The sequence below is a fragment of the Pocillopora damicornis genome, chromosome 2, assembly GCF_964200805.1.
Source record: "Pocillopora damicornis chromosome 2, jaPocDami1.2, whole genome shotgun sequence".
Taxonomy (NCBI): domain Eukaryota; kingdom Metazoa; phylum Cnidaria; class Anthozoa; order Scleractinia; family Pocilloporidae; genus Pocillopora; species Pocillopora damicornis.
In genome coordinates this window covers 10,312,512-10,340,510 of record NC_142671.1, presented here as the reverse complement: position 1 = coordinate 10,340,510, position 27,999 = coordinate 10,312,512, and the positions used below count along the sequence as shown (strand labels likewise).

Sequence of the window (27,999 nt, the reverse complement as noted above, 5' to 3'; positions counted from 1 at the left end):
AAATACAAATTCAATTACGGTGACTGATACACTGCATTTTCGAAAAATTCCCACTGTCAGACTAAAACGAAAAGGGCAAAATCTTATAAATTTTGAGATTGCAGCCACGTAAATTCAAGAAACATACAGTTTACGAGAGAACTTTTTCTTTAATAATTCAGATTTCTGCATGGCAGTGCTTTGTGACTTACTGCAATTTCAAAGATCATTTACACGGCCTTTATCTTACTCCACTTTGGAAAGAGTTGGAATTGAGATCTAAGTAATGATAGTATGGCCTGATAACGAGTAACATTCACGTGCGTACCTATAGTAGAATGTTTTCAGGAAACAATGTTCTGATTTGTTACAAGCGGAAAAAAAGAAACAAACACACAATCAAAGCGTAGACTTAGCTGAGAAACGTCCCTGCTTATCAAGAAACAAAAAGACAGTTTTTAATCTTAAGCGAAATTTTTAACCTTAACTTTCCACCACTATTTCCAAGCCAAAGAGGAGGATCTCGCTACTTTTCGAAATGCCCCGAGTTTATAGTGTTGGAAGAGTAACCCCGCGGAAACCCACCGTCGGAGATCCTTTTCTCCGAACGCGTTTTTTAATTCTTTATGCGCCGAATCATGTGAACTATTTAATGAATATATAACAGAATGCCTTGATGGATTTATTGATAAGTGCGCCAGAACTTGAGATATATACGTTTCCACATGTGTTGTTAGGGTCTGTTCCCCCAATGCTGCCTGCAGTTCCAAACCCAATCCTTGTATCGGGATCGCCAACGCATGGATCTCTGCTCCGTGCTATCAGTCCAAGTCGAGCTTTTGCACCTGCCGCAGAGCTTTCTTGATGAACGTTAAAACCACTTTTTTCGCTGTTTGAACAGTTCTAACGGAACAAGAACAACACTTTTTGAACTCTTACTTTTCCATTGAAAGTCGGTTCATAACTTAACATATATCAGTGTTAAATGTTATTCAACTCTAAGAATCACCGTAAAACTAAATTGTTTTCTACTTACTTCAGGCATAGAAGATCCATTAATCAATGATTTCCATTGTGAAGAATCAATTCCACTAAGAGGCTGTGGGGAATCCAATATGAAAATTCCATATAAGTTTTTGTTCTTGTAAGGTATCTTGAGCTCGAGCCATCTTGTGTGACCCTGAACTTTCATTCCAACACAGAGGCCCACTGTCATCTGGGCATCTGCATAGAAGAGAAATTTTGTTTCCTGTTGCGAAAGAAAAGGGTATGTTGAGGTTATTTTCAGCGTGAGAGGGGTAGAGACAGGGAGACAAACACACAGAGAGAGAGAGAGAGAGAGAGAGAGAGAGAGAGAGAGAGAGAGAGAGAGAGAGAGAGAGATGAGCATGGTGAACTCTAGGGAGCAGCAGTAGCTTGAAGTCGCTTCATGCTACTGAAAACCAAGATACGCTGCGTAGGATGGCTATCCTGGCGTGTAAGCTGGCTTTGACTTTACCTTTCTTCAGTATCAGTATGTTGAAGAGTTGGAGTTCCTAAATGTTCTGACTAGTCATGAGGGCATGAAAATGGTTAAGAATGAAAAAAAGCGATCAATCCCCGCCCTTCCCAAAAACAGACCAAACAAACAAGGAAACAAGTCGAGCGACGGAGAAAAAGCGAACCCATGTTAATCAATTCGACAACCAGGGGAAGCTGATCTTTTTACTTCAATTAATCAAAATTTCATTTAAAAACATGATGTGAAGCGTCCTCACCAAGTAAGGCAACAGTAAAACTCTTCTTTGGATCAGGAGTTCAGTGTTAAGGAATCGTCTTATCAATTTTTTTTAAAGAAAGGTTTATGACTCGAAAACCAAATTTTATTTATATATATATATATATATATATATATGTTATATTTGTACCTTCTCATCGAGATTTTTAGCTTCTTCTGGATTGTAAGCTTCCGTATTTGTCCACAAGTCAGAGGAATATGAGAATGTTCCCTATGATAAATTCACAGATAAACATTATAGCTACTTCGTCAACAAAATAATACGACTATCTTTCATTCAAATCAGGTTTAAAGGTAAAGTTACTACTTTTAAATACTAATGCACCTGGGAGTGTTGATCTTACCAATTAAATATCTTTTTTTCCACTCTACTGACCTAAGCTTGAGTCAGTCAGTCATTAGGTCAGTAGGCATTTTAGCCACTCAGCCGCACTTCTCCCTGTGAGACTGTTAGTTTTTCGGTTAGGCACTTGTCAGTCACTCAGTCAGACAACTTGACACTAAGTTCGACTCTCAGTCGTCCATCCGTCTGTCAGTCTGTTAGCGATTGGGTAAGTTAGTCAATCAGATCGTCGGTCGGTCAAAGTTAGACCGTTAGCACAGTCAGACATCTACACTTCAATATCGTAAATCGTGCATGATCACTATCCTGGAGCAAATTTCAACTGTTTTTTTTATTGTAAGTAATCCAGAATTACATTGGTTTTATTCCTGTATGATCTATTATTGGTCAAGAAAAACTCTTGGCAGTCTCTTCACCAATCAGATCCAAAACGAAGACCAATCATGCTTTTCCCCGAGCTTCAACCAGTTTGCTGTTGTGACTATCACTGGCTCATTCTTCGGAATTGGTGATGAATCGAAAAGCGCCCCAAGCACAGAGGTATCGAACAATCAGGCACTATTAGGTATGCTGCTACTGTTTGCTACTGTTTGCTCTTGGAGGAAGAGGCGCAAAGTCGGGTTTTTTTTGCAAAAGTAGGTAGGTGCATGTAATCCACAATGAGAAGAGGATTTATGAATTCGTTTCAGCATCATAAATTGCTGCCAAACTTACCTTGTTTCCGTTTATTTTCATAGCTAATGTCCAGCCTCCATTTTTACACCCCGGGGTATTTTCCATTAAACAATAGATCAAACTTGTTTTTTGTCCTATTCTGATATAGTAGGCACCGTTTTTAACAGAGCCATTGGAAGATCTGTGAAAAGAAAAGAAAATATGGCGAAATATAGAAAATAAAAAAGGGTCGAATGTTTACTCATACAAACTGGTGACCTCTAAGAGAGTTGAACTTTAAACAAGTTATGATAATATTATGCATCTTAGTGGGCACTCTTTGGAGATGCGTGTAACCTTACTGCCCAAGGGGCCGGTCATTATTTATCACCTGGGGGGTAGGTTAGGATGATTTTGTTATTGTAATACAATGCATCTTGGTGGGTACTCTTTGGAGGTGCGTGTAACCTTACTCCCCAAGGGGCCGGTCATTATTTATCACGGGGCGGGGGGGGATAGGTTTGGATGATTTTGTTATTGTAATATAATGCATCTTGGTGGGTAGTCATTAGAGGTGCGTGTAACCTTACTCCCAATGGGACCGGTCATAATTTATCACCGAAGGTGAACATCCCAAACACACACACACAAAAGCCACCACTAGCCACGATTACTCACCTGCGATCGAGAATATCCAAGCATGACTCGGCAGGATTACTCGGACTATCTCCTAATTCTTCGATGAAAAATAATAACAGAATAAAAAAAAGACAGATGGAAGTTAAAAAAAACCCTTATAGCTTCTTTTCAAATTTATTCTCAAATTTACTTTGTTTCCAAAAAGTGTGTGATTGTTTTGGCTTTTTTAGCGCTCCACGATTTCAACTTTTTATTTCTTCCAAGCACATTCATCGAAGGCCACTAGAGAAAACGTGAAAATAAAATAATTTGCTGAGTTTGCTGGTAAATAAACCAAGAAATTGAGTGACAAGAAGCAAACACATAGAAAGTGGATGTCGTTTTAATATAAAATATGGACTAAAAGCACTTGTGCACCAACTTACGCAGTAAACGCAAGGGAATATTTACAGTTTCTTTCCTGAAAGGAATTGTTAGAAGAAAAAGAAAGATTTTCGATATTACCTGCAATGACTTGTTTTTGAGGAAGTGGCTAAAAATAAAAAAAACAAGGAAATAGAATGAGTTACACACCAACTATTTTAATTATCAATAATTATGGAATACGAATACCCTTTTTTTTCGTTTTGGTTTTATTCTAGCAGGCCATGATTACTTCAGCACAACGAAATAAGCCTGTAAACTGTTGATAACAGAGTTGTGGTGTTGTCTAACGACTTTCTGGATTAGAAACTTCACTTTAACTAACAATGAAATGGTGTATATTTGTACTTTTAAATTTTACCCCTCGCAGATTCAGCACGGGTGATGTAAACTTACATTTCGAATCGAATAAATCAGGAACCAAGTCCATGAGAGGTTAGTCGCCCGAATCAACTCCGCTTAATTGGAAAAAAATAGCACGTCGAAATCAATTCAACCGGCCTACTTTTAAGATTCTCTTCGGCTCATGTGAGGAAAGACGTCAAAATTGGGCCTTAATTGACGTGGAGTTTTTAAACATCTTTATTCAACAATGATATACTATTTTTAACAGTATGATTCGTATTGAATCCATACAAGCCAATTTCCAATTTTGGTCGCTGATGGCATGAATGCGAAACTCGATTGTCTCTGAATTGGTAAATCCGATTTTGAAAAACACCTGCGGTTCTTAGGTTCTTAACATGCATCCACTATGAATCTCTGTTATAGCTGTTTATCTAAAAATTTAAAAAAATAGCCATCCAATAATTCATTTCTAATCAATTTTTTTCTGTTGGTGTTCTTCCCGTCTTTTAACTTTGTTTCCACGACGATTTGTGAATAGATTCGTTGCTCTTGAATAAATATTTCAATTTCCTTCATAAAAGCTTCCTTAAAATCTAAATATTTGCTTTTCTTTTCCTCAGCCGCTGGCAAAGTCAACACAATATATACCAGTTTCCACGGGTTTTGTTTTGTTTTTGTTTTGTTTTTGTTAAGACCTGGCAAATTAAAAACAAGTCTTATCAAGCTTATTAAGCTGACTACAGTTTCTTTCGTTTCTAAATTGAAGCATATGAAGTCAGTGGTAAAAAAAAATAAAGGCTAATGAAAAATTATATTTGAGGTTCTTCAAACAATAGCTTCCAAAGGGCTCATCTTCAGCGATTGAAATCTGCCTCTATCGGAAATAATATTGTACTACGTTACAATGGTTCTTGTATCGCTGATATCGCAATATAAAATATTTTAAAACAATTTATGAATCATTTAGTTTTGTTAAGAGTGCTTTTTGCTTTTTAATATTGGTACCAGAAATAAATAAATGCTTTTTTTGCTTTTTTTTTCAACTCAGTCATTTGTTGTCAATATGCTGTGTAGCTTCTGGTATGAAAACGTGTTTCAATCCCAACGCGCAAGCAAGCAAAACGTATTTTCCATTTAATTGTGGGAAACACAAAAATGCATAACTTTTTTCTCATTTCTAGTTGCTACAAGTATTAGCTTCCTCTTTACCTTGGCTTCCACAAAACTACATCAAAATGCAACAATATCTATCTTTTTAATGTTCCTAAGAAAGAAAAAGAGCCACAATTCCCGCTGGAATAATTTTTATCCTTTGTGATAAAGCAACGAAATTGACCTTTTACCCCGTATTTTCGCAACCGTGCAAGCCAGTATATAGTGGAACCATTCGTAAATGATATTTTGTAAATACCATACCACTTTTCAATTTACCTCTCCCATTTTCTTAAAACATAAAATGGCATCCAATTTAAGCCTGAAGCATGTTATAAATAGCATTATGTGCAATGACGAGACTTGTGCCAGTGACGATAATTTAAGTTTTGCTACAGTGCCAGAGTCGGCAAGTTTATTGAAAATATTATAACATTATAACTCTTGATTGAAAATTTGCAAAACTTTCTCAGCAAGTTCGAGCTCTGTCTCGGTTGTTTTTAAGGCATTAACGAAATAAACTGTTAAAAAATCTGCACCTTAATTTCTTGCTCTTTGTAATACAATCTTCATCAGAGAGTGTCATTTTGCAACAAGCTTTGAGGAGAGGAAAAAAAACTCCTGACCACCCATTTACATAGTTCTTACCCTTATCTGATGAAAAACCCATCCTCTTGAGTAAATCACCTTTCCACTGTCACACTGATTCGTAACTCCGTCGGAGATCATCTCACAAGTTTTATCTTTTCCACCGTAGTTATAGGAGATACAGCTTGCTTTGTTATGGCAAGCTTGGAGACAGGTCATCCAGTCTGTATTGAGAATCGTGTCTTCTACGAACCCACGAAAGTAGCTATCTTGGTGAGTTGAACATGTGGTAGGCCCAAATTTGACCAAGAACAAGAAAGAAATTGCTGCCAAAAGCATATTAGCCAATGTTTGTTCGACACTAATCAAAACGAAAGCATTTCTCGTTGTACTTCAGTTCCCTTTCAGATTAGGATATCGCGAACAATTTTTTCCTCTCCAGCATCGACAATCTGTACAACTTTCTTACGCATGAATTTGCAATTCATTTCACAATGATCACGTAAGTGGTTAAATGGCAAATTAGCATGGAAAATTGGAAAATCCCGACAAGCCAATGACGTAGAAAAAGTGATCCTGTGTACGCAAGAAGCAATAATCAATGAACTGAGGAGTTTCAGTTACGTTTTGGCAGCATACGTCAAATTGTCAATGGTGTTCAATCTAATATAACAAATGTGAGAGGAACACATGCGGTTAATCTGTGAGTAATGCAAACAATGTCACCGTAAAATTCGTTTTAGTCCAATTTATGAGAAGAGGTGTCGTCGCTTGTTTGATTAAGACTCAGAATATGCAGGAAAAATTAGTTAAAGTCTAATTAAGGAAATTAACCTATTGGCAAAAAGAAAAATATATCTGTGTTCATAAAGATAGGTGTTTTAAAGCAAATAATATTCAGCCAGTTGTTGTCAATTCGCTCTGTGGAGCGCAGACGAGAGATGTTTAATGGCGCGCTGAATTCGGCGGTTGAGGAACCTGAGAATTCATTTATGACGAAAACTTCCTTGAATTTATTTTTAAAAATAGTGTAGATTAATAACTCATCGTTACCCTTTTGGTAAATAGTAATTTGTGACAACAAATCGCTTGGCGTTTTTTTTTCTTTTTGGCTAGCGAATGAAATAGAGGGTAAAAAAATTTGAATATGTTTATCATTTCTTCCTCCACTTCTTATCGTTTCCTGTTAAAATTTTTGAAGATTTTCCTTCTCACCTTCCTTTACGTTTTTCTTTTTCTTTTATGAGAACTGATTATTGTGCACATGCACGAGTAATATGTGCCTTTATCCGACATTTTAATCAGCCGACATTATCTTAAACTGCAATGATTCATCAGGGGTAAAATACTCCAAGTTTTCTTAGTTATATCCTATCAGTTAAAGCTGCAGGTAATCATTCTGTGGTCTCGCCAAGAAATCCGCTGCAAAATAAAGGATACTCGTAATTTAATTCTTTGGACAATGTGGCTTTTCATTTGTGATTTTTTACTTTGCTCCCGCTCACGCAATGACCAAACATCGGCTGCGAAGAAAACTGCAGTAAGCGTGGCACCATTTACATCTGTACTTAGTCACTTAGTCACAGTCTATGCCGCTTAGTTACAGTCTATGCCGCTCCACTTTGACCCACTTTATTAGATTTATTAGATTCCTGTCATGTTTGGACATATATAGGAAATGTAATACTAGGGTATAGGAAATGAAACCAGCCAGTTTAAGCAACAGAAAAAAAAACATGACTTAACATGAGAGCTGAGACTAGAATTATATTGAAGTAAAAATATTCTCCCATCCTTGATCTCATTTCGGTGAAGCCACCATTTATAATTAACCTAAATAGCCAAGCGAGAAATACTGGGTCGAGTTCCCTGTATCCGCCATCTTGGAAATTACGAAGTAATCGGTGACGTTGGTTACAGAGTACTGTACTTCGTGTTTTGGCTCAAGCAAATCAAAATAATGAGTCGCAAACAAACTCCAAGTGACTTTCTGAAGCAAATTATCGGCCGTCCTGTTGTGGTGAAGCTCAATAATGGCGTCGATTACCGAGGTAAACGAGATTCGTTACACTTCCTACATCATAATTTTACCACGTGCTTCTCTAAAATAACAACGTTCAAATTGAGAAAAAACATCAACCTTCTTACGATATTTTATGATGAAGAGAGTCAATCCTTTTCACGTCTTTTTGTTACTTACGGCTCACCTTTTTTGCTGTTGCATTTAAGTTTGGCCCGTTTCATTTCATTCCAGCATGAATTAAACCCTCCGACCAATTAAAAACAAACAAAACAAAGACAAAAAATAAATAAATAAATAAATAAATAAATAATGAAACAAAAAAGTAAGACGAGCTGCAGCTAGCTCTGTCATTAAGGTCAACTAGTTGTATGTTCTTGTCAATATGAATAGTTTTCGTATTTTAGTATCACACTTGAAACAAATTTTTCATCTTTTTGTTATAATTATTTTATTCCGTGATTGGAAAACGCCTGAATAAATACAGACAGGGGCCTGGTATTCATCATTAACAATTTCAGATCTTAAAGAAATGCCATAGAAAGTTTGAATGCTGTATTTATGAGATGTTGCTTTTCAAAGGAAAAAACCAACCTTAAACACTTACATAGACTCTGTTTTAGCATTGATATGTGGTAATCTGAGCAGAAAATCGCACTGCTTTTCAATTTTTCCCAAACTCCACCAGTTTAGCATGGCTATGGTTTCATGTGTGTGATCAGGAAAGTTTGTGACATGCTGTAACATCTTTCATCTCTGTCATTTTATAGTCATATACATTTTATGGTTACTGGTGAAACTAGTAAACACATTTTATCATGCTGTAAGTAAGTAAAGGGCATTTTGTGTCCTTTTCAGAAAGTTATTATAAACTCACAAAGTGAGACCAAAAATTAGTTGACATATTTTGGTGTTCTTTTAAAGGACTTTTACCTTAGTTCTCTCTGCAACCATTGATTGGTTCATCACACAATACACTCTCTCCTTATCTCCCTCCTCTGTAGAGGGAAAGAGTATGTTGCATGATAACTCAGTCATCTTAATGACTGAGCTGTGAAAACTAGAGGTTGATCCCATGCTCATCAGTTGGATTGCTGCGTTCCCAACAGACAGACAGGAGGCTGTAAGAACAGCCGCAACACTATCAGATTGGAAATTCCTCAAGGGAGGTGTGCCTCAGGGAGTTAAACTAGGAGTGATACTTTTCATAATAATGACAAACAATCTTTTAGCTGATTGGCCTCTGAGAGTCGAGTTTCTGGATGACACGTCTGCCATAGAAATACTACCCAGGAACTCTATCAGTCTGCTCAATTTGATTGTATCTGACATTCACAGATTTTCTATGGATCACAACATGCAACTAAACCCTATTAAGTGTAAAGAGATGTTAATTAACTTTATGTTTTATCCTGACTTTACTCTCAGACCATTAGTTGTTGGTAACAACAGTATAGAACATGTATCAACCAACAAGAGTATTTATCAATAGCACCTTTGGTGGAATAGTCATGTAGACTACACATATAAAGAAGCTTGCAAGAAGCTCTACTCCCGACATATTCCATGTCGAGCTAGCGTGGATCAAGGTAGCATGTTAAAGGTCCACACAAGCTTTGTTAGATCTGTTCTGGAGTACACCGTGCCTGTGTGGCAATCCATTCCAGGTTATCTGTCTGACAAAATGGAATCCATACAGAAAAGGGCACTTAAGATAATTTTCCCATGTGCTGATAGCTACTCAGATGCCCTTGAGTTAGCATGGGTGGAGACCCTTACGTACAGAAGAGATAAGATATGTAAAGAGTATATGTGCAAAATGAAGGACTTAAACCACCCTCTCCTCCTCTTCTGTCCCTATACCCTAAGGCACAAATCAGACCAGCTGTACTTTTACAGAAACGTTACTACCTGTAGAACCAAGTGCACCAAAGACTTTTTCACTTTTAAGTATTTTTAACAAATGTGATGCATGTTCTGTTGTGGTGTATATAATTTGTACTTAATATATACAGAAATGTACATTGTTGATCTTATTAAGTTTTCATTGTATTATAACTTGTTAATTCAGTAAGTTACTGCAAGAGAGTTTAATAAACTGTTATTGTTATTATTACAAGACCAAACAACAGCTGCAAGAGACTAGTTTTACCATTTAAACACTAAAATGAGTGATATCTCCCTGTCAATTACATTTAAAGGGAAAAAAAAAATTTCGAGATTCTTTCCTTGGGGTTAATTCCATTATGATTTTACATTTTATTTTCCCACAATGCCTTTATAAAGTTAGTTAACTACAGAGTTTGCAAATGTCAGACACTTTCCTTCATTAAGGTGACACCATAAAGGTCCTTACAAACTCCTTGCTATCCTTACAAAAGTATGCTCACTTGTATCTGTTATTGACAATTAAGATGCTATTCATCAGCAAAGGAGATGACAGCTGACCCATGAAACAGACAAAAATACATGTAAAAGGTTACCTAGTGTGTGTTCACCCATTACCAGCAGTAACCATATGCACCTTGTGGATGCTTTTGTTTAACTTGTGATGTTGTGTCTCCTATTGTGTGCTTTTGATCACTAGGTATGTTAAAAAGCACAATATAAATTAATAAATTATTATTATTATTATTATTATCATCATTATTGTTATTGTTATTATTATTATTATTGTTATTATTATGGCATGCCATGTCAATTTAATTTTGTTTTCAGTCTTTGGGTAGACACAAATACTATTGGTTGTGATTTCTTTCAGGAGTACTAGCCTGCCTTGATGGTTACATGAACATTGCCTTAGAACAAACAGAGGAGTATGCAAATGGGCAGGTGAGCCAAATTTCTTGTACCTATTTTATATTAATCAATGTTCTCATGTTTGTGCTTCTCTCCTCCTTGTCCACAAAATTAAGTTTTACCTTTAGACTCATTTCCTTCACTTACCTTGAGGCCTTCAATATGGCTTGCATTGTGCTCTTCTTGTGGAATGATTTAAGAAATGGGGTAAAGGGTAGTGATCAACCTTTTAACCCCTAAGAGTGACCAGCATCTAATTTCTCCGTACAGTATCACTCTTGAATCACACATTTAGGTCATGAGAATAAAGGAAATTATCAGCAACTAAAGAAGCTCTGGATTGTTAAACAAATTCTCCTTGTTAGTATTTTGGGAAATGTATAGAGAACTTATGGAGAATATGCATACTGATGTTGGGGTGTAAAGTGTTAACTTGATCAAATGAAAGTGAACCATCTCAGTACACTAGAACTTTCAAAACATTACTACAGTCTATAATAAGTTTGTAGCCTTCGGCTTATTGAAGCATTTTTTTCTTCAACTGGATTTCCCAAAGGGAGGGGGAAGAGTTAAAAAAAAGCACAAATGGAATTTTAGGCATTCAGGAATTTCTATCAGTAAGTTGGTAGACAAACATTGTGGGTATGGATATTTTATAGAATCCATGGCTTAATTTCAATTAATAATTAATTTATGCAACACTGCAATCTAATTAATCTCATTTATTTTTCAGCTGAAAAACAAATATGGTGATGCTTTTTTGAGAGGAAACAATGGTATGTAGCCATTAGGATCTAAGTCTGTTGAAAGGACACTCCTTGTTTTCGAAAATAAAAATCATAAAAGAAGGATAATGAAACAAACGCTCATTCCCATTTTAAAAGGAAAAAAAAAAGAAATAGAAATCAATAAACCAGCCATGATTTTATGTTAAATTCCATTCTCTGTCATAAAATTGTAAATTTTAGCTCATCACTACTTTGTGTTTTGCTCTTTGTGTCCATCTGATTTTATTTGTGTTCATCTACTATCCTTTCAGAAGCCAGGGTTTGCATGGAAATTCTTCATTCATAGTTCTGTAAGAGTGAACTTCACACCCCCTCAATTTAACCCTTTTAAACTCCTGCAAATGACTAGGATCTCATTTCTCCTTACAATATCACCCCTGAATCAAACATTTAGGTCAGGAGAATATAGAAAATGATCACCAACGAAAGAAACTTTTGATTGTTAAGCAAACTGCCCTTGTTAGCGCATTAGCAAATGCACAGAGAACAGTATGGAGAATATGCATACTGATGTTGGGGTGAAATGGGTTGAGTGAGCTATGTTACTGAATGATGGATCTGTTCCTTTTCAGTGTTGTACATCAGCACACAAAAGACGAGTAGAAGATGAAAATAAGCAAGTGAAGAAAAGGAAATATCAGACCACAACATCCGCCAACAAAGTTTACATGTTGATCTGCTCATGGTTCCTTGTAAATAGCAGTTTTGCCTATGATTCCTTGTAAATAACTAGCGTTTTTGTATTTTTCATTGTAGAAGTCAATAAAGTTTTGCTATAATACAGAAATTTGTTGTTGATGTATTTGTTATTTCTTAGGTCACTTTAATTTAGGGCAGCATTGAAATTCAGCTTAAATTCAGGGATTTGCTGTTCCTCCTAATACTTTCATAACTGTCAATCAACACTAAGATCAACCTCTCTTGGCTTATCAAATACCTTGCCTTTTTCTCTTCTCTGATTGGCTAAAAGAGCACTTGAACATTTGACTGGGTTCGCAATTGTGATGTGAAAGAGACTGTGAACTCTGAGTAAATCAGTCCGAATGTTAATTTCATTATTTCAGCGATTCATTTCCACTGCTGCCAACAGTTTACAATACGGAAGTGGGTAAGTTAAGGCACTACCTTTCAAGACAATTAAGATCGATACAAACTGAGCCTACACGAATGGAAGATTGAAATCTGCGAAAATCACTGAAAGTAGAAATTTTTACAGCTTACTTCTGGTTACAGGCCTCGCAAAGTTATGTGGAATTTTGACTGCAGCTCAACACCTTTTTCACTTGAAAATGCTAACAAGAGAAGAACTCCAACATCTCTGTCTTCACCAAATCATCTTTACTAACGTGGTTATCACCATCCAAAGTTACTGGAAGCATCAAACTCGTTTTCTTTGGATGAATGAAAGGAGAGGACTTTTCTGCTCACTTCAATGGATCTACACGTTCCTGAGTAAGACTGTCAAGGGACAATTAGATTATAAGCCGTATATCAATGACTCTTTTTGTATCGAAGAAGTTAGGGAGCTCTGTTTAGTTATCACAAAGGATCATTTTTTTTTCGCCTGCATACTTGCTTGGCATCTTTGGGATGTGGAAAGCATTTTGCAAGTAAATTTTTCATTTGGCATCATATTTTTGTGTTAGCTAGTTTTCGAAGGGAAAAGCTTTCAAAATTCTCACAGTTCTGGAATTTGGACACAACGTTGTAGTATTTCAGAATTAGATTTATCATCAAATTCCTGTTAAGCTTACCGTGCACGAGCTATCGAAGGTTTCCTCGCTCTGTATGACGAAAAACTCGTAAGAGATGGTTTCCATGGATTTTCGCTCAAAACAAAATCATTTGCTTCAGCTATCGATGCGATTAGTATCGAAATTCGGAGCTTTGGAAATTTAGATTATTTCAAAGTCTAATTTGAGAGAAAAACTACTTCAAACAGAGCAAATACCAAAACGAAAACAAAAACAAACAAACAAACAAAACAAACTTTATTTGAGTAAGGATTTTCATCGAGCGAGAGTAAACCACGAGTGAGACACGATGGCTTCGTCGCTTCACCCCGTAAAGAAAAGAAACCAAAATCATACTCCTTCTCTGCATCAGAAATCAAGAATACCAGTCAGAATGACTCGCCTGAGCAGAGAGAGTAAGAGAAGATCTTTGTCAGAGAACGAGTCTGATAACAAAGCGCAGCTAAAACAGGTAAATTTGCATAACATCTATCACTTGAGGCCAGATTGCGAGACAAATGTTTTATAAACAAATGTCGTCAGTAAAGTATCTCACAATGACAACTGTCTCTCCTGGAGGACCTGAGACTTAATGTCGTGTTTGGCTGTCGTTTGCCATTTTTATGTGATTCCGAAATCGGTTTTCACCTGTCTTAGAAGAAAAGCGACTAAGTCGTGAACGGAATCACGTATCCTAATTGCGGTTATCACTCATTTATATCATGACTTCATTTCTGCCAGTTTTAACTATCATAGTTACAAAAGGATGACTAACTATAATCCACAAATTCAACAGCTGCAACAAAAACAACGCCTCTTTTGCTTAAATAAACAGGTCTGCAAAGACGAGAAAGAACCACGCGTCACAACTGAGAAACTTGAAACGTACCGAAAGATGATAAACACTTTGCAGGCTGACCTGGAAGAGAGCCAAGTTGAGATAAAGCGAATGCAGCTTAAGGAAGAATACAAAGAAAGAGAGCTGGCAAATTTAAAACGTGATTTCAAGAGAAAGGAGCGAAAATGGGAAGAAGGAAATGCATTCGTGGAAAAGGTTATGGTGGAAAGAAGAGAGCTATTGGATGATGTTGATTACTTGGAGGAAAGCTTAAAGAACAGTCAAGAAAGGAATGAAGATCTGATGTTTGAGGTTGATGAGCTGAAAATAACGATACAGGAAATGAACAGGGAGGAAGGGATGGAACACAGTCGCGATGGACGCGGACATCTACGCGAGGAAGTAGAGCTACTAAATGGATCCCAGGAGTTTAATGAACAGCGAATAGCTCTGTTAGAGAGTCAAGTGGAAGCGTTTAAAGCCGAAAGAGAAGAGTTCTTGGATGATGTTGATTACTTGGAGGAATGTTTGAAAAACAGTCAAGAAAGAAATGAAGATCTGGTGTTTGAGGTTGATGAGCTGAAGATATCGATACAGGAAATGAAAAGGGAGTACATGATGGAACACGGTCGCGGTGGATGCGGGCATCTACGCGAGGAAGTAGAGTTACTAAATGGATCCCTAGAGTTGAATGAACAGCGAATGGTTCTGTTAGATTACCAAGTGGGCGTGCTGAAAGCAGAAAGAGAAGAGTTCTTTGATGATGTTGATTATCTGGAGGAATGTTTGAAAAACAGTAAAGAAAGAAATGAAGATCTGATGTTTGAGGTTGATGAGCTGAAGATAACGATACAGGAAATGAATAGGGAATATATGATGGAACATAGTCGCGGTGGATGCGGACGTTCACGCGAGGAAGTAGAGTTACCTAATGGATCCCTGGTGTTGAATGAAGAGCAAGCAGTTTTGTTAGAGAACCAGTACCATGAGATAAAATGTGACACCTCAAAGACTTCAATGGATCTCAAAGATGAAATTGCGAAGTTACAAAAGGAAAAATCCAAACTATCCTCGGCACTATCAAAGGCATCAGACGAAGAAAACCAGTTGTATGAGTTAAAATTTGAAAACTCAAGGATCACAAGAACATTTGAAGATCATATAACTAGGTTAAGAAGAGAGAACTGCACTTTGACTGCCATACTATTAATGGCTTGCGAAAAGGATGACCAGTTGACTGAACTAAAAGAAAAAGGAGAACTGCAGAAGCAAAAAGAGTGTGGTTCTTATCCAGAGAAAGAGCTCTACGTGAGAATTGGACATCAAGAGAATCAGATGGTAACCAGGAGAGAAAAAGCTGCTTTACATCAGATAATGTTTTTGGATGATGAAAGTGATGTGGCAGCCCGTAGTCAAGGAGACACTATGAATATATGGTCAGTTATATTCCTTTTTGCCAGTATATTATAATATAGTTTTAGGTAAAGCTACAACTGTTTCAGAATCTACCTTTTACTTCAATTTTTATCGCTGTTAACTCAAAAAGTTGACCGCATGAAGAAGTCTGAATGTTGAAAGGGGGTTGGTGGTAACAAGAAACTCGACAAAGATTTTCGTTGGCGGATAGAGACGCTCTTGGCCCAACAATTTTTGTCTCGAGGATATTCCGAAAAATATTTAGAAACGAGCAAACTTGAAAAATTTGGTGAATGTATAAACTTTCAAAATATGGGTCTGGGATCCTGAGGCACCCTAACACTAACGCCATAATAACGGGATAATTATAACGCCTTACTTTTGAGGTATTTCTAAACTTTCGCCAACCTTTTCCCTGTCATCTACCAATGGATAATTTAGTGAAGTTAAATTTAATGAAAGTGTTTCTTTCCTCTCATTACAGGGTGAATGACTCCAGGATGGAGGAACGTTTTGAAGCAAGGGGAGATCAACACTTCGACCGCGTCAGTATTACCGCTAAAGTTGACCTCACCATGCGGAAACTCTCAGCACACGGATCACCTAATATAGTTTCGATCCTTCTCTGCAGTGTTTAAAGTTTAGCAGGAGAACTATCAAAGCAACATATTTGCAAAGTGAAAGAAGTGTGACGATATAAGACATTTATTTTTGTCATTGAAATTTTTGCATGCAATTGAGATGATATTGAATTTTATTGTAGAGAAGGTATGCTTACCTTCTATAAATAAATGAATGTATTTTCTAAGCATTCGTGCTTTGACATTAAGTGTAAATATATTAAAATGTTGTAAAAAGTTGTTAACTTTTGCTCTGCGTTAGGAAAGGGGATGGTACAGAATAGGTGAGGGAGCAATCTTCTCATTACAACTCTCGGGCCCTTAGAGTCTCAGTGGACCTTCCTCAACCCCCTCCCCCTTCGCAATATTCGATTTGAATCTCTTCAATTTTGAATTAATTAAAGGGTGTTATCGTCCGGGTTCGACAGAGGGCCCAGATTCTTCTTTGTCCCACGGTCCTGAGAGAGTGGACAACACCTCTCAATTTGAGGATGGAGCCCAAATTTGACGGTGTTCCTTGCTCTATTCAATAAAATTCTTTTTCTTATGAATAAACGAGAGAGAATCGGATGGCTTTAGTGCAATGATTATGGCCTGTCATGGTTGAGAAGTTTTTCGCCACTGTCCATTTGTTTTGCGCCTTTCCTAGTAAAAATGCTTTTCCATACTTGGTTTCCATTTGGTGCATGCTACCATTACAGGAGGATCATAACGGGTGATTGCTTTTACGGCAAACGGTTAAAATTTTGACAATTTACAGCTAATGGTTAATATCTTTCCATTGTTGTCATCAGGGTAATGACAAAAAGGCTTTGACAAAACACAAACTCCTAATGCCCTTACTGACTTCCCTTCACGACCCCTCTAAAATTCACTGGAAATCATAATGAAATAGGGACATAACCCTGATACCTTCATTATATACCACCACTGGTCGCCTCGAGAATTTTTACCTGATAATCAAATGGTGGACTTTTGTTGAACTAAATGGCCTGGGCACTACTACGTTACGAAAAACACCCGGTTTCTTACATTTCTATGTCATAAGGCTTGCCATAACGGTTTCAAAGAACTACATATTCCCCAGGAAGCGGTGGACAAATTATATATTGCTGCATTTGCCACTCATTTGTCGGAAAAGACAATGAAACGAAATTAACGTGCCACTTCAGGGAAATCGTGATCACCTTGCACCATCTTGGAAGTTTAAGGTGAACTTTTGCAAATATAATTTGTTCGTTTCTTCGCCAGGGAAAGATGTCAGTATCACCCCATCCCAAAGCTAATGGATTGTTTTCGCCATTGTTTTCTTTATCCAAGAACTGAATTCATCATGAAGTATGAGGTTGTGCGGAATTAATACCGGCGTCACGGAGAATTCGGATACCCCAGTCGAAATCCCCCAGCGGACATAAACCCCTGGGCTCAAATCTCCTGGCGGATATGGACCCCCGAAATCCCCAGGTGGTTATGGACCCCTGTCGCTGATTTAGACCCCCCTTACAAAACTTTTGTTTTACAGTTTTCTCTCTATCTTGAATTTATCTGGGTTTTTTTTAGTGCAAACTCTTTGTCAATGCTCCTTGGAGACAGTGAGTGATCAAAACAGACGTATTTTTTTATTTAATGTTTTCTACTTAATGACAGTCATCTGTATGGTTTATCGTAGAAATATGACTTTCTTTGTTTTCGCAAAATACGACGTTCAATCGATCATTACTAAATCTTAACTTTACATTCTAAATCACTCGAACTCTGGAAACGATTCGAAGAAGCTACATTCCAAACAAAGTACCAAATGCTCGTTCATTAAATGTGCTTTGATCGTAAGAAACTTGCGAAGGGCCATTTCCAACTGCTAGATCGTGCGCTAACCAGATCACAGCATTAGGGTATGTATTTCGAACCAACCAGATCGCAGCAATAATAATCTAGCACAAACCAGCTCAGATCACAGCATTACGGGTAGGTATCTCGCACTAGTCAGATCACAGCATCAGGGTAGGCATCACGCACCAATCAGATCACAGAATTAGGGCAGGTATCTCGCACCAATCAGATCACAGCAATAGCGTATGTATCTCTCACCAAACGGATCACAGCAATAGGGTATCTTTGACATGCATTTCGGTCCAATCAGAGTGTCAGGGTATTGTGCCTTTTGCCAATTATGTCATGGAATAAGGGTGTGGCAAAATAATGGAATGGAATTATCCAAACATTTAAACTCAGTAAGAATGTCATTAACGAAGAGTTTTGAGCTCATCTATCCAGTGCAATGGTTATGTCCTCCGTGAGGACCTCGTTGTTGTGATCTGTCGAGATAAGAAAGGTGTGAAGGGAACTGTTCTACCATTTAGAAGTTAAATGTGTTTTTTGTACCACTCCTTTTCTTACAACGCACACGCTGTCAGCCATCAGCGTCACACTAGGAAAATCGTTCGCATCTTGGAACCGGTAATGTCTGCGGACAAATATCTAAGCATATTTTCGCGCCAAATGGAGGCTATTTTTTATACGTGTGTGCGTAGGTGAGGGAGCAAAGAAAAAAAAAAAACAAGAAGTAAAGCTTAAAAAGTTAAAAAAGAGATTAATTTCCAACGTCAGACAATTATTTACATCTTTGAAAGAAGTTCCGAAAACTCTCTCAGTTTACCTGCACAACGACAATAATGGTATATTTCGATATAGGTTTGTACTTGCTTTTCATTTTAAAATGTTATTTACAATAACCCTTCAATTGTTTGTTCTTCAGCTCATTGGTTACATGAGCCTTCGGTTTTTCTTTGTCAGGCTCTTCAAGTTTGTGTTGGAAGGAAAAAGATGGAAGTGTGTTTAATTGAGAAATCTTTATTTAATAAAAAAACCAATCTTATTCTCTTATTCTTAGAATTCACTTGCAAGCAATAAAAGCTAACCCATTTACACGTCTAGGAACAAATAAAACTAATTCTTCTTCCAAGGGCAAAACAGGTAAGAAAATTACCGCTCGTTTAAAGAAACTACGGAAAAAAAAGCAACCTCAAGACTGAAGTCTTTTGGTAGGGAAACGTGACGTTTCCTCGCCCCTATAAGGTCAAAATAAGGAGCGGAAGAGAAATTTCCGAATTCAGCTCGCCAAATATTTTCACAGCCGCTGTTTTCCGTCTTAAATCTTAAACGATAGAGGCTGCAAAGTCGCTATTGAACCTTGGTTAACCGGAAATGAAATAGCGAAGAAAGGAAAAAAATACATCGATGTCGTGTCATCACTAATACGTCCAAATACATCGATTTTGGTTGAAGTGTCTCGACTCAGTCGCCTTGATATACGAATCTAAAACAACAATATTTGTTGTTTTATAATTGTGCATGTCTCCTATACAGTCTAAAGAATACAGTATAAAGCACTTAGCACATTTCTGGTTCAAGAACGGAACTATGCCAAACACATAAAGAAGACAAAGCGTCAATTGTGCGTCACAGCACCAAACTAGCTAATAAAAGTATAAATTCATTATTTTCACTACTCGCCAAGGGTAGTTAATACGACCGTGTTCTTTTATCAATGCCAAGCATCTAACTAAAGACACATTTTTCACACAGTTAGCATTCCTTGACGTAGGCTTTGATAAGCTCTTTAAGTTACAAGAGGCTTTGGCTATTAGCTGCATCTACCGTTCGTCAAATTTACATCACTGAGCAACACTTGCATTGTGGCGATGAAAGCCCACCTTTCTTCGCTTTTGTACTTTTCTTTTCTTCTCCTGCCGTCTCAGGCGTTAACAGCATTAGCACAGGTAATGTTTCATCAGCACCTTCTTCCTTCTCCATCGAATCGGCAACTTGAGGTTGTGCCTCTCCCAGAGAATCCGGAATAAGCTTCTCTTCATAGGGAATATCTGTATAAGGTTCCATCTCAGATTCGTCTCCGCCCTGTGTTCTGTTTGGCAGCGAAGACTCCTTAACTTTCCGAGGACTTTCCATCACGTTAAACTGCTCCTGAGACTCAAGAATTCCACGATCCTCCGATGCAGCCAAAGGTGCAGAACCTTCGCTTTCTTTCTCGGGTAATATTTCGGGAGCTGAGAGCCTCTTCCGAAGCACGTAACGGATTAATTCCACCTCACCATCCATTTTCCCCTCATGAAACTGCTTGGTATAAGAAGTTGATGAGAGCATTTCTTCTGTTGTGACCGTGTCAGGAAGAGAATTAGTTGAACTGCTGGCTGCCTCGAAAGTCTTTTTCTCGTAAACCGTTTTGGTTACAATGGTTTCACTGTCGTTTGCAGATTGTTCATCAGTACTTTCTATTGACGTTACAACCGATGTTGTGGTCGTGATGAATTCGGTCGGCTTAGTGTCTTGCCAATTTTTGTTTACTGCTTGCTTGCTGTGTGCCACGTCAAATTCCTTTTGTTTTTGTTCTTCCTCTCCCTCTAGCACTAAAAGATCAGGATAAAACTCAACTTCATTCTTCTGTACAACAGGGGCAGCTATTTCTTTTACGGAGTCCTCGCCTTCCTTCCTTTTCTCTACTTGAGGTATGTCTAACACAACAACCGACGGAGGCTCGTCCTTAGAAAAGCATTCTGTTTCTTGGGTTTCACCTTCCTGCTCGTCATAAAAAGCATGAGAAACGGGTTTCTTTTGAACTATAACTGTAACAACTTCGTCGACAATGTCTTGCTTTTCTTGTGTATCAGGATACGTTTCTTGGAATTGTTCTCCAAAGATTTCAGGATCAAGGGGCGACCCCATGTTGAGTGAAGCTCCCCTCTTCTCAATCTTGAAGACTGCCTCTTCCTCGACGGGTTCTTTGTCGCTCGTTGGTGCTAATTCCACTTCTTTACTGTATGGTTGTCCTGAAGATGGCTTTTCGATTATCGATTCAATATTACTGAGCAAGGACTCCACCGTGGCTTTGTTGTCTTCCTCTGCCACGTCTACGAACTCATCACCAGGAGTTTCATGATCGAGCAGCACCTTTGGCTGAGTTGAAGCAGTTTTCCTCTCTACCACTACAAGCTGCGCTTCTGTGACTGGTTCTTCTTGTTCTGTTGCCTTTTCTTTTGTCAGAATTTGTAGGGCGTCTTCCACTGGTTTCTTTCCTTCGTCGTCCCTACCGTCGAACACCGCTTCCATGTCAGGTAAAACAGGTCTTTTTTCTATAACGAGGGGAGATTCTTCTGCTATAGCTTCCTCTATTTCTGTTGATTGTCTGGCGTGTGTTTCTTCGCCTTCTTCAGATCTGCAAGCAAGTTTCAGAGAATTTTCATCAAAGGCCTTATCCTCCTCTTGTACTTCCTCCTTCACCTCTAGCATTGGATGATCATCAAATGACTGCGGTGCAGTTTCCACTGCTACGACGTGAGTTTCTTGTATTGATTCCAGATCTTTAATGTCCATTTCTTCGTCTTTTTTAGGTTCCCCTGGTAGTTCGGGTGAAATAACATCACCATTTTTTTGCTTTACCGGTTCTTCAGCCTCTTCTAAAATAGGATGGAACGAGAGCGACCGAGGCTCCGACTCTACTACAGTGGTGGATGCTTCTTCTACTGGTTCCTGAATGTCGTTGCTTTCTCCTTCGCCATACAAGTGCTCCATGTGAAGTGACACAGGCCTCTTTTCCACAACCTCGAGAGAAGCCTCTTCTATTGTTTGCCTAACTTTATCGTTTTCCCCGTGATCAAAAGTGGGTTCCAAGTTAAGGGATGCAGGCTGCTTCTGTACAACAAGGGGTAATTCCTCGAAAATTACGCCTCCTGTTTCATAAGCTTTTGTCGTTGGTTGAGTCTCTTCTCTTTGGTCTTTTTCTCGCTTGATTGTGACTAGTTCATCCCCGATGTCTTCAGACTTGTCTTCATTGCTCTTGATCTCAACCTCAACGTTCTCTTCTAACATGGGATGATAACAGAACAATCGCGGCTCTGATTCTACTGCAACAGAGGAGGCTTCTTCTATTGGTTCTGGGGCCTCATTGCCTTCGCCGTCGTCAAACAAATGCTCCATGTGAAGTGAGACGGGCCTTTTTTCCACAACGTCGGGAGAAGCCTCCTCTACAGTTTTCCTGACCTCATCGTTTTCCTCGAGTACAAATGCAGCTTCCATGTGAAGTGATGCTGGTCGTTTTTCTACATCAAGGGGTAATTCCTCTGTTATCTCGTCCTTTGTCTTCAACTTTGTCATTTCTGCTGTCTCTTTTCCGGCGCCTTTTTCGTATTTGATATCAATCAATTCATTACCGTCGTTCACGGTCTGGTCATCGTCTTTTTCTTCAACCCTCTCTTCGAGCATCGAGTGATAAAAGAACAGTCGCGGCTCTGGTTCCACTGCAAAAGTCGAAGCTTCTTCAATTGGTTCTGGATCATCGGTGCTTTCTCCTTCATCAAACAAGTGCTCCATATGAAGTGACACGGGCCTTTTTTCTACAACTTCGGGGGAGGCTTCCTCTATTGTTTGCTTCACTTCATGGTTTTCCTCGAGCTTAAAGGCAGCTTCCATGCAGGGAGGTACAGGTTGTTTTTCTATAACAATGTGTGGTTCCTCTGATATTTCGTTCCCTGTATCTATTGATTTTATCACTTCCGCGGTTTCTTTTCCTTTGCCATTTTCGAACTTAATTGCGACTAGTTCATTCTCGATGTCTACAGAATTATCATCGTCATCCTCATTCCCAACTTGATCTTCAACCTTCTCTTCTAACATCGCATGATAACACAAAAATCGTGGCTCTGATTCCACTGCGACAGTCGAAGCTTCTTTAACTGGTTCTCGGACCTCAGTGCTTTCATATTCATCAAATAAGTGCTCCATGTGAAGTGACGAGGGCCTCTTTTCTACAACCTCGGGAGAAGCCTCCTCCACTGTTTGCCTGACCTCATCGTTTTCCTCGAACTCAAATGCAGCTTCCATGTGAAGTGATACAGGTCGTTTTTCTACAACATGGGGTGGTTCCTCTGATATTTCGTCCTTTGTGTCTAAAGATTTTGTCGTTTCCGCAGTCTCATTTCCGGCGCCTTTTTCGAATTTGATATCGACTAGTACATCCCCAGCTTCCACAGAATTTTCATCATCTTTTTCTTCGACCTTCTCTTCTAACATCGTGTGATAAACGAAAAATTGCGGCTTCGATTCCACTGTGACAGTCGACTCTTCTTTTATCGGTTCTCGAACCTCAGTGTTTTCACCTTCACCAAACAAGTGCTCCACGTGGAGTGACACGGGCCTCTTTACTACAACCTCGGGGGAAACCTCCGCGATTGGTTGCCTGTCCTTATCGCTTTCCTCATTCTCAAATACAGCTTCCATGTGAAATGATACAGGCCGTTTATCCACAACGAAGGGCGATTCTTCCGCTATAACCTCCCTGGAATCAGAATAATTTTTCGTTTCCAAGTCTTTTTGAGGCTCCGTGTCTATTGATTCTCCTTTGACCTCCAAAAAACTGTCATGAAAGTTATCCTCCTCTTCAACTTTATCAACACTCTCTTCTAACATTGAATGGTAATAGATCGACCGTGGCTCTGATTCTACTGCAACTTCAGAGGCTTCTTTTATCGGCTCTTGAACTTCGGTGCGGTCTTCCTCACTGAACATCTGTTCCATGTGGATAGATACAGGCCTCCTCTCAATGACCTCAGGAGAATCTTCATTGATTATTTGCTTTACTTCTTCCATGCTAAGCGACGAAGGCTTCTTTTCGACCTCCTCAACAGATATCTCCACCTTTTTCTCTCTAGTGCCTTCTTCCTCCTCGTGGTCAAACACAGCCTCCAAATGCAGAGACGGCGGCCGCTTATCTACAACAGAAGGAGATTCTTCCTCCATAACACTCATCGTGTCCGCAGCTTCAGTCTCGGTGTCCTGACCCTTTTGGGACTCCATAACAATCGATTCTTTATCTATTTGAACAATATCCACATCAACCTGTGCAACGCCTTCTACTGTTTCGACTCTCTCTACCAGCAGAGGGTGGTAATGGGATGATCGTGGTTCTGATTCCTTTGCTACGAGGGAAACTTCCTCTGATGGTTCTCGAAGTTCACTACTCTCATTTTCATTCGATACTTGCGACAATTGACGTGACCCAGGGAGCTCTTTGATGATTTCGGGTGCACTCTCCAAGGTAAACTGTCGGACCCCGTTAATTAATCCCTCATCAAGAACAGCTTCCACAAGCGGTAACGTGGGTTTATTTTCCAAAATAATCATGGAATCTTCATCGATAGGATCTTTCTCATTTCCTCCTTGGACGCTCTCCACTACTTCAGAATTACTCTTCATGGAAAGTAGTTCTGGGTTATTTTTCTCTGTTACGTTTACATTATCTTCGATGAATTCTCTGCTCTCCAAAGTAACACCATTAACTGTTATTGATTCAGTGTGGTAAGTAATAGTTTTCTTTTTAACGACAACAGCTGAATTTTCTTGAAGAAGATTATTAGTCGTTTGCTTCTCGTTTCTCTCAGATGACAATTCCTTCATTTTGTTTTCTCGTTCTTGTTCTCGTTCTTCCTGCTCTTCGTCTTCTTCATTTAGACTATCGGGAATTTCTATCTTCGTTCCTGATCGATCAACGCGCCTTGAAAAAGTTGTAGCAGTGGTTGTTGTTACTGTTACTCCACCTTCTCCAGTTCCAATTTCATCAAATTCTTCATGTTGTAAGTTGTGAGAGCCCTCGCTAGGAGCTAATTCATCTTCGTCCTCGAGATCGAAAAAACCATAGTTAACCACTCCGTTGCTCTTAGGTCCATTAAAAATCACTATATTCTTATCATTTAAAGCCTCTTCTTCATCCTTCTCGAGAGAATTTCCTCCATTTGGCTCATCATGTTCTTGGCACTGCGTTTCGTTTTGGTCCACATCACTTTGACCATTTCCATCGATTGACGAAATACTCACATCGGGAGTTATTGAGCCACTGTTTTCCAATGACAAGGCTTTTTCCTCCATATTCTTTGGCTAGCTTTTTCGCTATTTTATTCTGTCAGTGCTATGAAAAAATGTAACAGAAGAGTGATTAGTTGGTGAATTTAACCCTTCACATCCGACCATCATTATGTATATTCTCCATACTGTTCTCCATAAATTTCCTAAGGTGCTGACAAGGAGATTTTGCTTAACAATCAAGAGCTCCTGTACTTGTTGATCATTTCCATTAGTCTCATGACCTTAATGTTTGATTTAGGGGTGACACGATGAGGAAAAATTTGACGCTAGTCGCTCTTAGTGGTTGAAATGTTAACTCCCTTGTTGCCCGTGTCATAGCGGATTTGGACCCACCCGGTCCCTTTCTGAACCTCACCCCCCTTCCCCCGTACTATGCAAGTGTAGGTTATAGTTAGGTAAAATCAAATGATCATCTTGTGAGATTCCACATGCAAAATATATTTGAGAATAGATACAAACCTTTTCCCTAATTTACTAGTGGTTTTACAAATGGATCACACGTGTAGACGTAAGTATGTCAGTAGAAGACACCAGCGGACAACAAAGTGCATTTCATAATTTACAACAGAAGTAAAATCATTATTGTCAGTATCCTGCCGTATTTTACCCGAATGTTGGCATAACATGATTCAGTGAAATCTGAGCGAGGAATGGATGCACATGGTTTGAGAAGGGCTTGTTTTAGACCAAGGGAGTCCAAATGTGCAGTGGGAGGGGGTCCAGATCCCATGCAAAAAGCCCATTTAACTTAACGTCGGTTTGCTTTGGCAGATCACAGAAAATTTCGGAACAATAAGTTTATGTCGGGGCGCACAACATCATCAGGCTAACTCTTACTGTTGACTTCCGGAAAAGATGGCACAAAAGTAAACTCAGCACGCGCGCGTGCTTTGTGAGTTTCCACACGCGTGCCTCGCGCAAAATATTATCATGGCATTTTGAAAAAGCTTAACTAATCTCATTGAAAAAGAGAGATTGATCCTCTCTTGCACTCCGACTAAATACAATCTATAAGGAATTTTTCATTCGTGGAAATGTGTAATGTAAGACGGTGATAAGCATATATTTAGCATGTTTGACCAAGATCGCCAACATAATACACTCACAGGTCTAAGGTTTCGATTTGAGTTTGTTTACCCTTGCCAAAATCATTTACAAATCAAAGTGTGACAAAATTACTGTGAGACAATAACAGAAGAACCACAGGAAGTCACATATTTTGGATGCAATTATATGTCAAGGTAGCCGAGGAAAGGAGACACCGTAGCTAATCAGAATTTAATTGCAGCGAACTGTCCAACGCAGAAAAGGAAACTGACCCTCCCGAAGCGAAGAACTTTAATCTCACTCTAAAGGCATGGATATTTGAAGGTCTCACACGAGAGCAAAACAGACATGCAACAATAGGCATCACAAAGAGGTTAATTCAAACCAATTAACAAAAAAGCAATTAAATAAAAACAAACAAAGGAACAGAGCTATCTTCTGTCTCTGCTGAGGCGCGAAAATAAAACGATGCGAAATTTAACGGTTGCATGTAATCAACATGGATTGTATATTGCGATGAAACGGCTTATTGAAGATTTCAATATATACTATATCGACCTAAGTGTGTCAAGGCAAAAAGTTATTTCGTTTTATGAATGTAGGGAAGTTCTGCAATGTGACAGACGTTTTAAAATGCCTGCAGGGATCTAACGCTTGTTGAGAAAGGTCAGTGGATATCACGAATTTTTGGCCGAATGTATTTTTACAAAAAAATTACTCGGTATTGAGCAATTATTTACCATAGTTTACTTTCCATATATGGATTTACAGACATAATAACTATGAACAATTGCAGCTACTGATCTGATAGTGACATGTTGATAGGGATGCGTTTTAATTTTATGTAAATGGTTATTCCAGATGGCATCACCTGTAATAAAATATTAGTAATTGAAAGAAGATGAACTAAAGCGCTCAAATCTGTTGGAAAGGTTTAACGAAAACTTAAAGGGAAAAATAAATTTCAATAAAATTCCGCAGCGTCCTAGATAAGTAAAGGCTTCGGAAAAAAATACAATGCAGCCCTTGAAATATGGTTTATACATTGTTGCTTCAATTCATTGTTTAGGTCAGGTTCTGTCAACGAAAATGCGCGATAAAAGTAGAGCTTCCTGATTTCAAACGCAGAAAGGCGACTAATTTCATCATGTTTACGATTTCTTGACCGTTCATCGCTCTTGAACAATTGGGAATTGAAGAATACAATGTGTTTCTGACAACATTTTTCACGCGCGCTCAAAACATTTGTGTAAATGTTGGTTTTAAACAGTAGGAGCTCATTGTGACAATCGCATCGGAAGCTGAAGTCTGATCCTAACTTGTCAGTTCCCATGTTAACAATCGTAATAAAAAAAACTCTCCGTGGCACTCACCTTTGGAGATGAAAGCTTTGACACTTCAATCCTGGTAGAAGTAAACAAACCAGTATTCGCAGTGCGAGATCACGCTTAGAAAAATCGCCTTCGATCTGAAATATGATGATTCACTTAGATGGCCAAATAAGATAATGAAGATTGTTGATCGAATTTCAGGTTTCGAAACTTTAAGGTCCTTGCAAATCGAAATTTCATTTCTTTATTCCGATATCGTTCGCAGCAGGGTGATCATGTGTGGTTTCCGCCGAAACGTAATTCCCCGCATATTTTTAAAATACCATTTCTATATTTGTGGTCTACATTTCATGTCTATTTCATGACATGCAGCTCAGACAAGATTATCACGCGCGCGGAGCGGATAAGTATAACGTGCGCCTGCGCGCTTCCGCGAGAACAAGTCACAGCTATCGGACACACTGGAATCAAAGCCAGTTAATAGTGCAACTGCCAAGAATGTTAGATCTTAATCACAATTAATGTTAGGCTTAATCACAACCGAAATACATCTCTGAAGAACAAACAAACCGA

At 38.6% G+C, this 27,999-nt stretch overlaps 4 protein-coding genes across 4 annotated transcripts; 2 read left to right on the top strand and 2 right to left on the bottom strand.

Moving 5' to 3' along the window:
- Window positions 1–129: 129 nt before the first annotated feature.
- LOC113670930 (uncharacterized) lies at window positions 130–6,485 on the bottom strand. Its single transcript, XM_027187144.2, has 7 exons — window positions 5,964–6,485; window positions 3,897–3,924; window positions 3,432–3,489; window positions 2,814–2,955; window positions 1,887–1,967; window positions 1,016–1,228; window positions 130–882 (listed from the first exon to the last, which is right to left on the bottom strand). The coding sequence occupies exons 1-7, from the start codon at window positions 6,240–6,242 to the stop codon at window positions 625–627; spliced, it is 1,059 nt and encodes a 352-aa protein (XP_027042945.2). The 5' UTR covers window positions 6,243–6,485; the 3' UTR covers window positions 130–624.
- Window positions 6,486–7,759: 1,274 nt separating this feature from the next.
- Window positions 7,760–12,297, top strand: LOC113670924 (U6 snRNA-associated Sm-like protein LSm6). Its single transcript, XM_027187138.2, has 4 exons — window positions 7,760–7,954; window positions 10,685–10,755; window positions 11,456–11,498; window positions 12,083–12,297. Exons 1-4 carry the CDS (start codon window positions 7,864–7,866, stop codon window positions 12,118–12,120), a joined length of 243 nt encoding a protein of 80 aa, XP_027042939.1. The 5' UTR covers window positions 7,760–7,863; the 3' UTR covers window positions 12,121–12,297.
- Window positions 12,298–12,726: 429 nt separating this feature from the next.
- On the top strand, window positions 12,727–16,346 carry LOC113670824 (uncharacterized). The gene is made up of 3 exons (XM_089195433.1): window positions 12,727–13,715; window positions 14,079–15,517; window positions 15,982–16,346. Exons 1-3 carry the CDS (start codon window positions 13,554–13,556, stop codon window positions 16,133–16,135), a joined length of 1,755 nt encoding a protein of 584 aa, XP_089051559.1. The 5' UTR covers window positions 12,727–13,553; the 3' UTR covers window positions 16,136–16,346.
- A 2,605-nt stretch (window positions 16,347–18,951) lies between these two features.
- LOC113670878 (uncharacterized) lies at window positions 18,952–27,834 on the bottom strand. Its single transcript, XM_027187086.2, has 2 exons — window positions 27,469–27,834; window positions 18,952–25,091 (listed from the first exon to the last, which is right to left on the bottom strand). The coding sequence occupies exon 2, from the start codon at window positions 25,049–25,051 to the stop codon at window positions 19,787–19,789; it is 5,265 nt and encodes a 1,754-aa protein (XP_027042887.2). The 5' UTR covers window positions 25,052–25,091; window positions 27,469–27,834; the 3' UTR covers window positions 18,952–19,786.
- Window positions 27,835–27,999: the final 165 nt, after the last annotated feature.

What these genes read in the sequence shown, in the direction of transcription:
- LOC113670930 (XM_027187144.2), bottom strand. Translation starts at nt 6,242, where the DNA reads ATGCTTTTGGCAGCAATTTCTTTCTTGTTCTTGGTCAAATTTGGGCCT. An exon ending in TTGGATATTCTCGATCGCAG is followed by an intron (nt 2,956 to 3,431) that starts GTGAGTAATCGT and finishes TTCTTTTCACAG; the next exon opens with ATCTTCCAATGGCTCTGTTA. An exon ending in CTAAAAATCTCGATGAGAAG is followed by an intron (nt 1,229 to 1,886) that starts GTACAAATATAA and finishes CTTTCGCAACAG; the next exon opens with GAAACAAAATTTCTCTTCTA.
- LOC113670924 (XM_027187138.2), top strand. Translation starts at nt 7,864, where the DNA reads ATGAGTCGCAAACAAACTCCAAGTGACTTTCTGAAGCAAATTATCGGC. An exon ending in TAATGGCGTCGATTACCGAG is followed by an intron (nt 7,955 to 10,684) that starts GTAAACGAGATT and finishes GATTTCTTTCAG; the next exon opens with GAGTACTAGCCTGCCTTGAT. An exon ending in AGGAGTATGCAAATGGGCAG is followed by an intron (nt 10,756 to 11,455) that starts GTGAGCCAAATT and finishes TTTATTTTTCAG; the next exon opens with CTGAAAAACAAATATGGTGA.
- LOC113670824 (XM_089195433.1), top strand. Translation starts at nt 13,554, where the DNA reads ATGGCTTCGTCGCTTCACCCCGTAAAGAAAAGAAACCAAAATCATACT. An exon ending in ACAAAGCGCAGCTAAAACAG is followed by an intron (nt 13,716 to 14,078) that starts GTAAATTTGCAT and finishes TTAAATAAACAG; the next exon opens with GTCTGCAAAGACGAGAAAGA. An exon ending in GGAGACACTATGAATATATG is followed by an intron (nt 15,518 to 15,981) that starts GTCAGTTATATT and finishes CTCTCATTACAG; the next exon opens with GGTGAATGACTCCAGGATGG.
- LOC113670878 (XM_027187086.2), bottom strand. Translation starts at nt 25,051, where the DNA reads ATGGAGGAAAAAGCCTTGTCATTGGAAAACAGTGGCTCAATAACTCCC.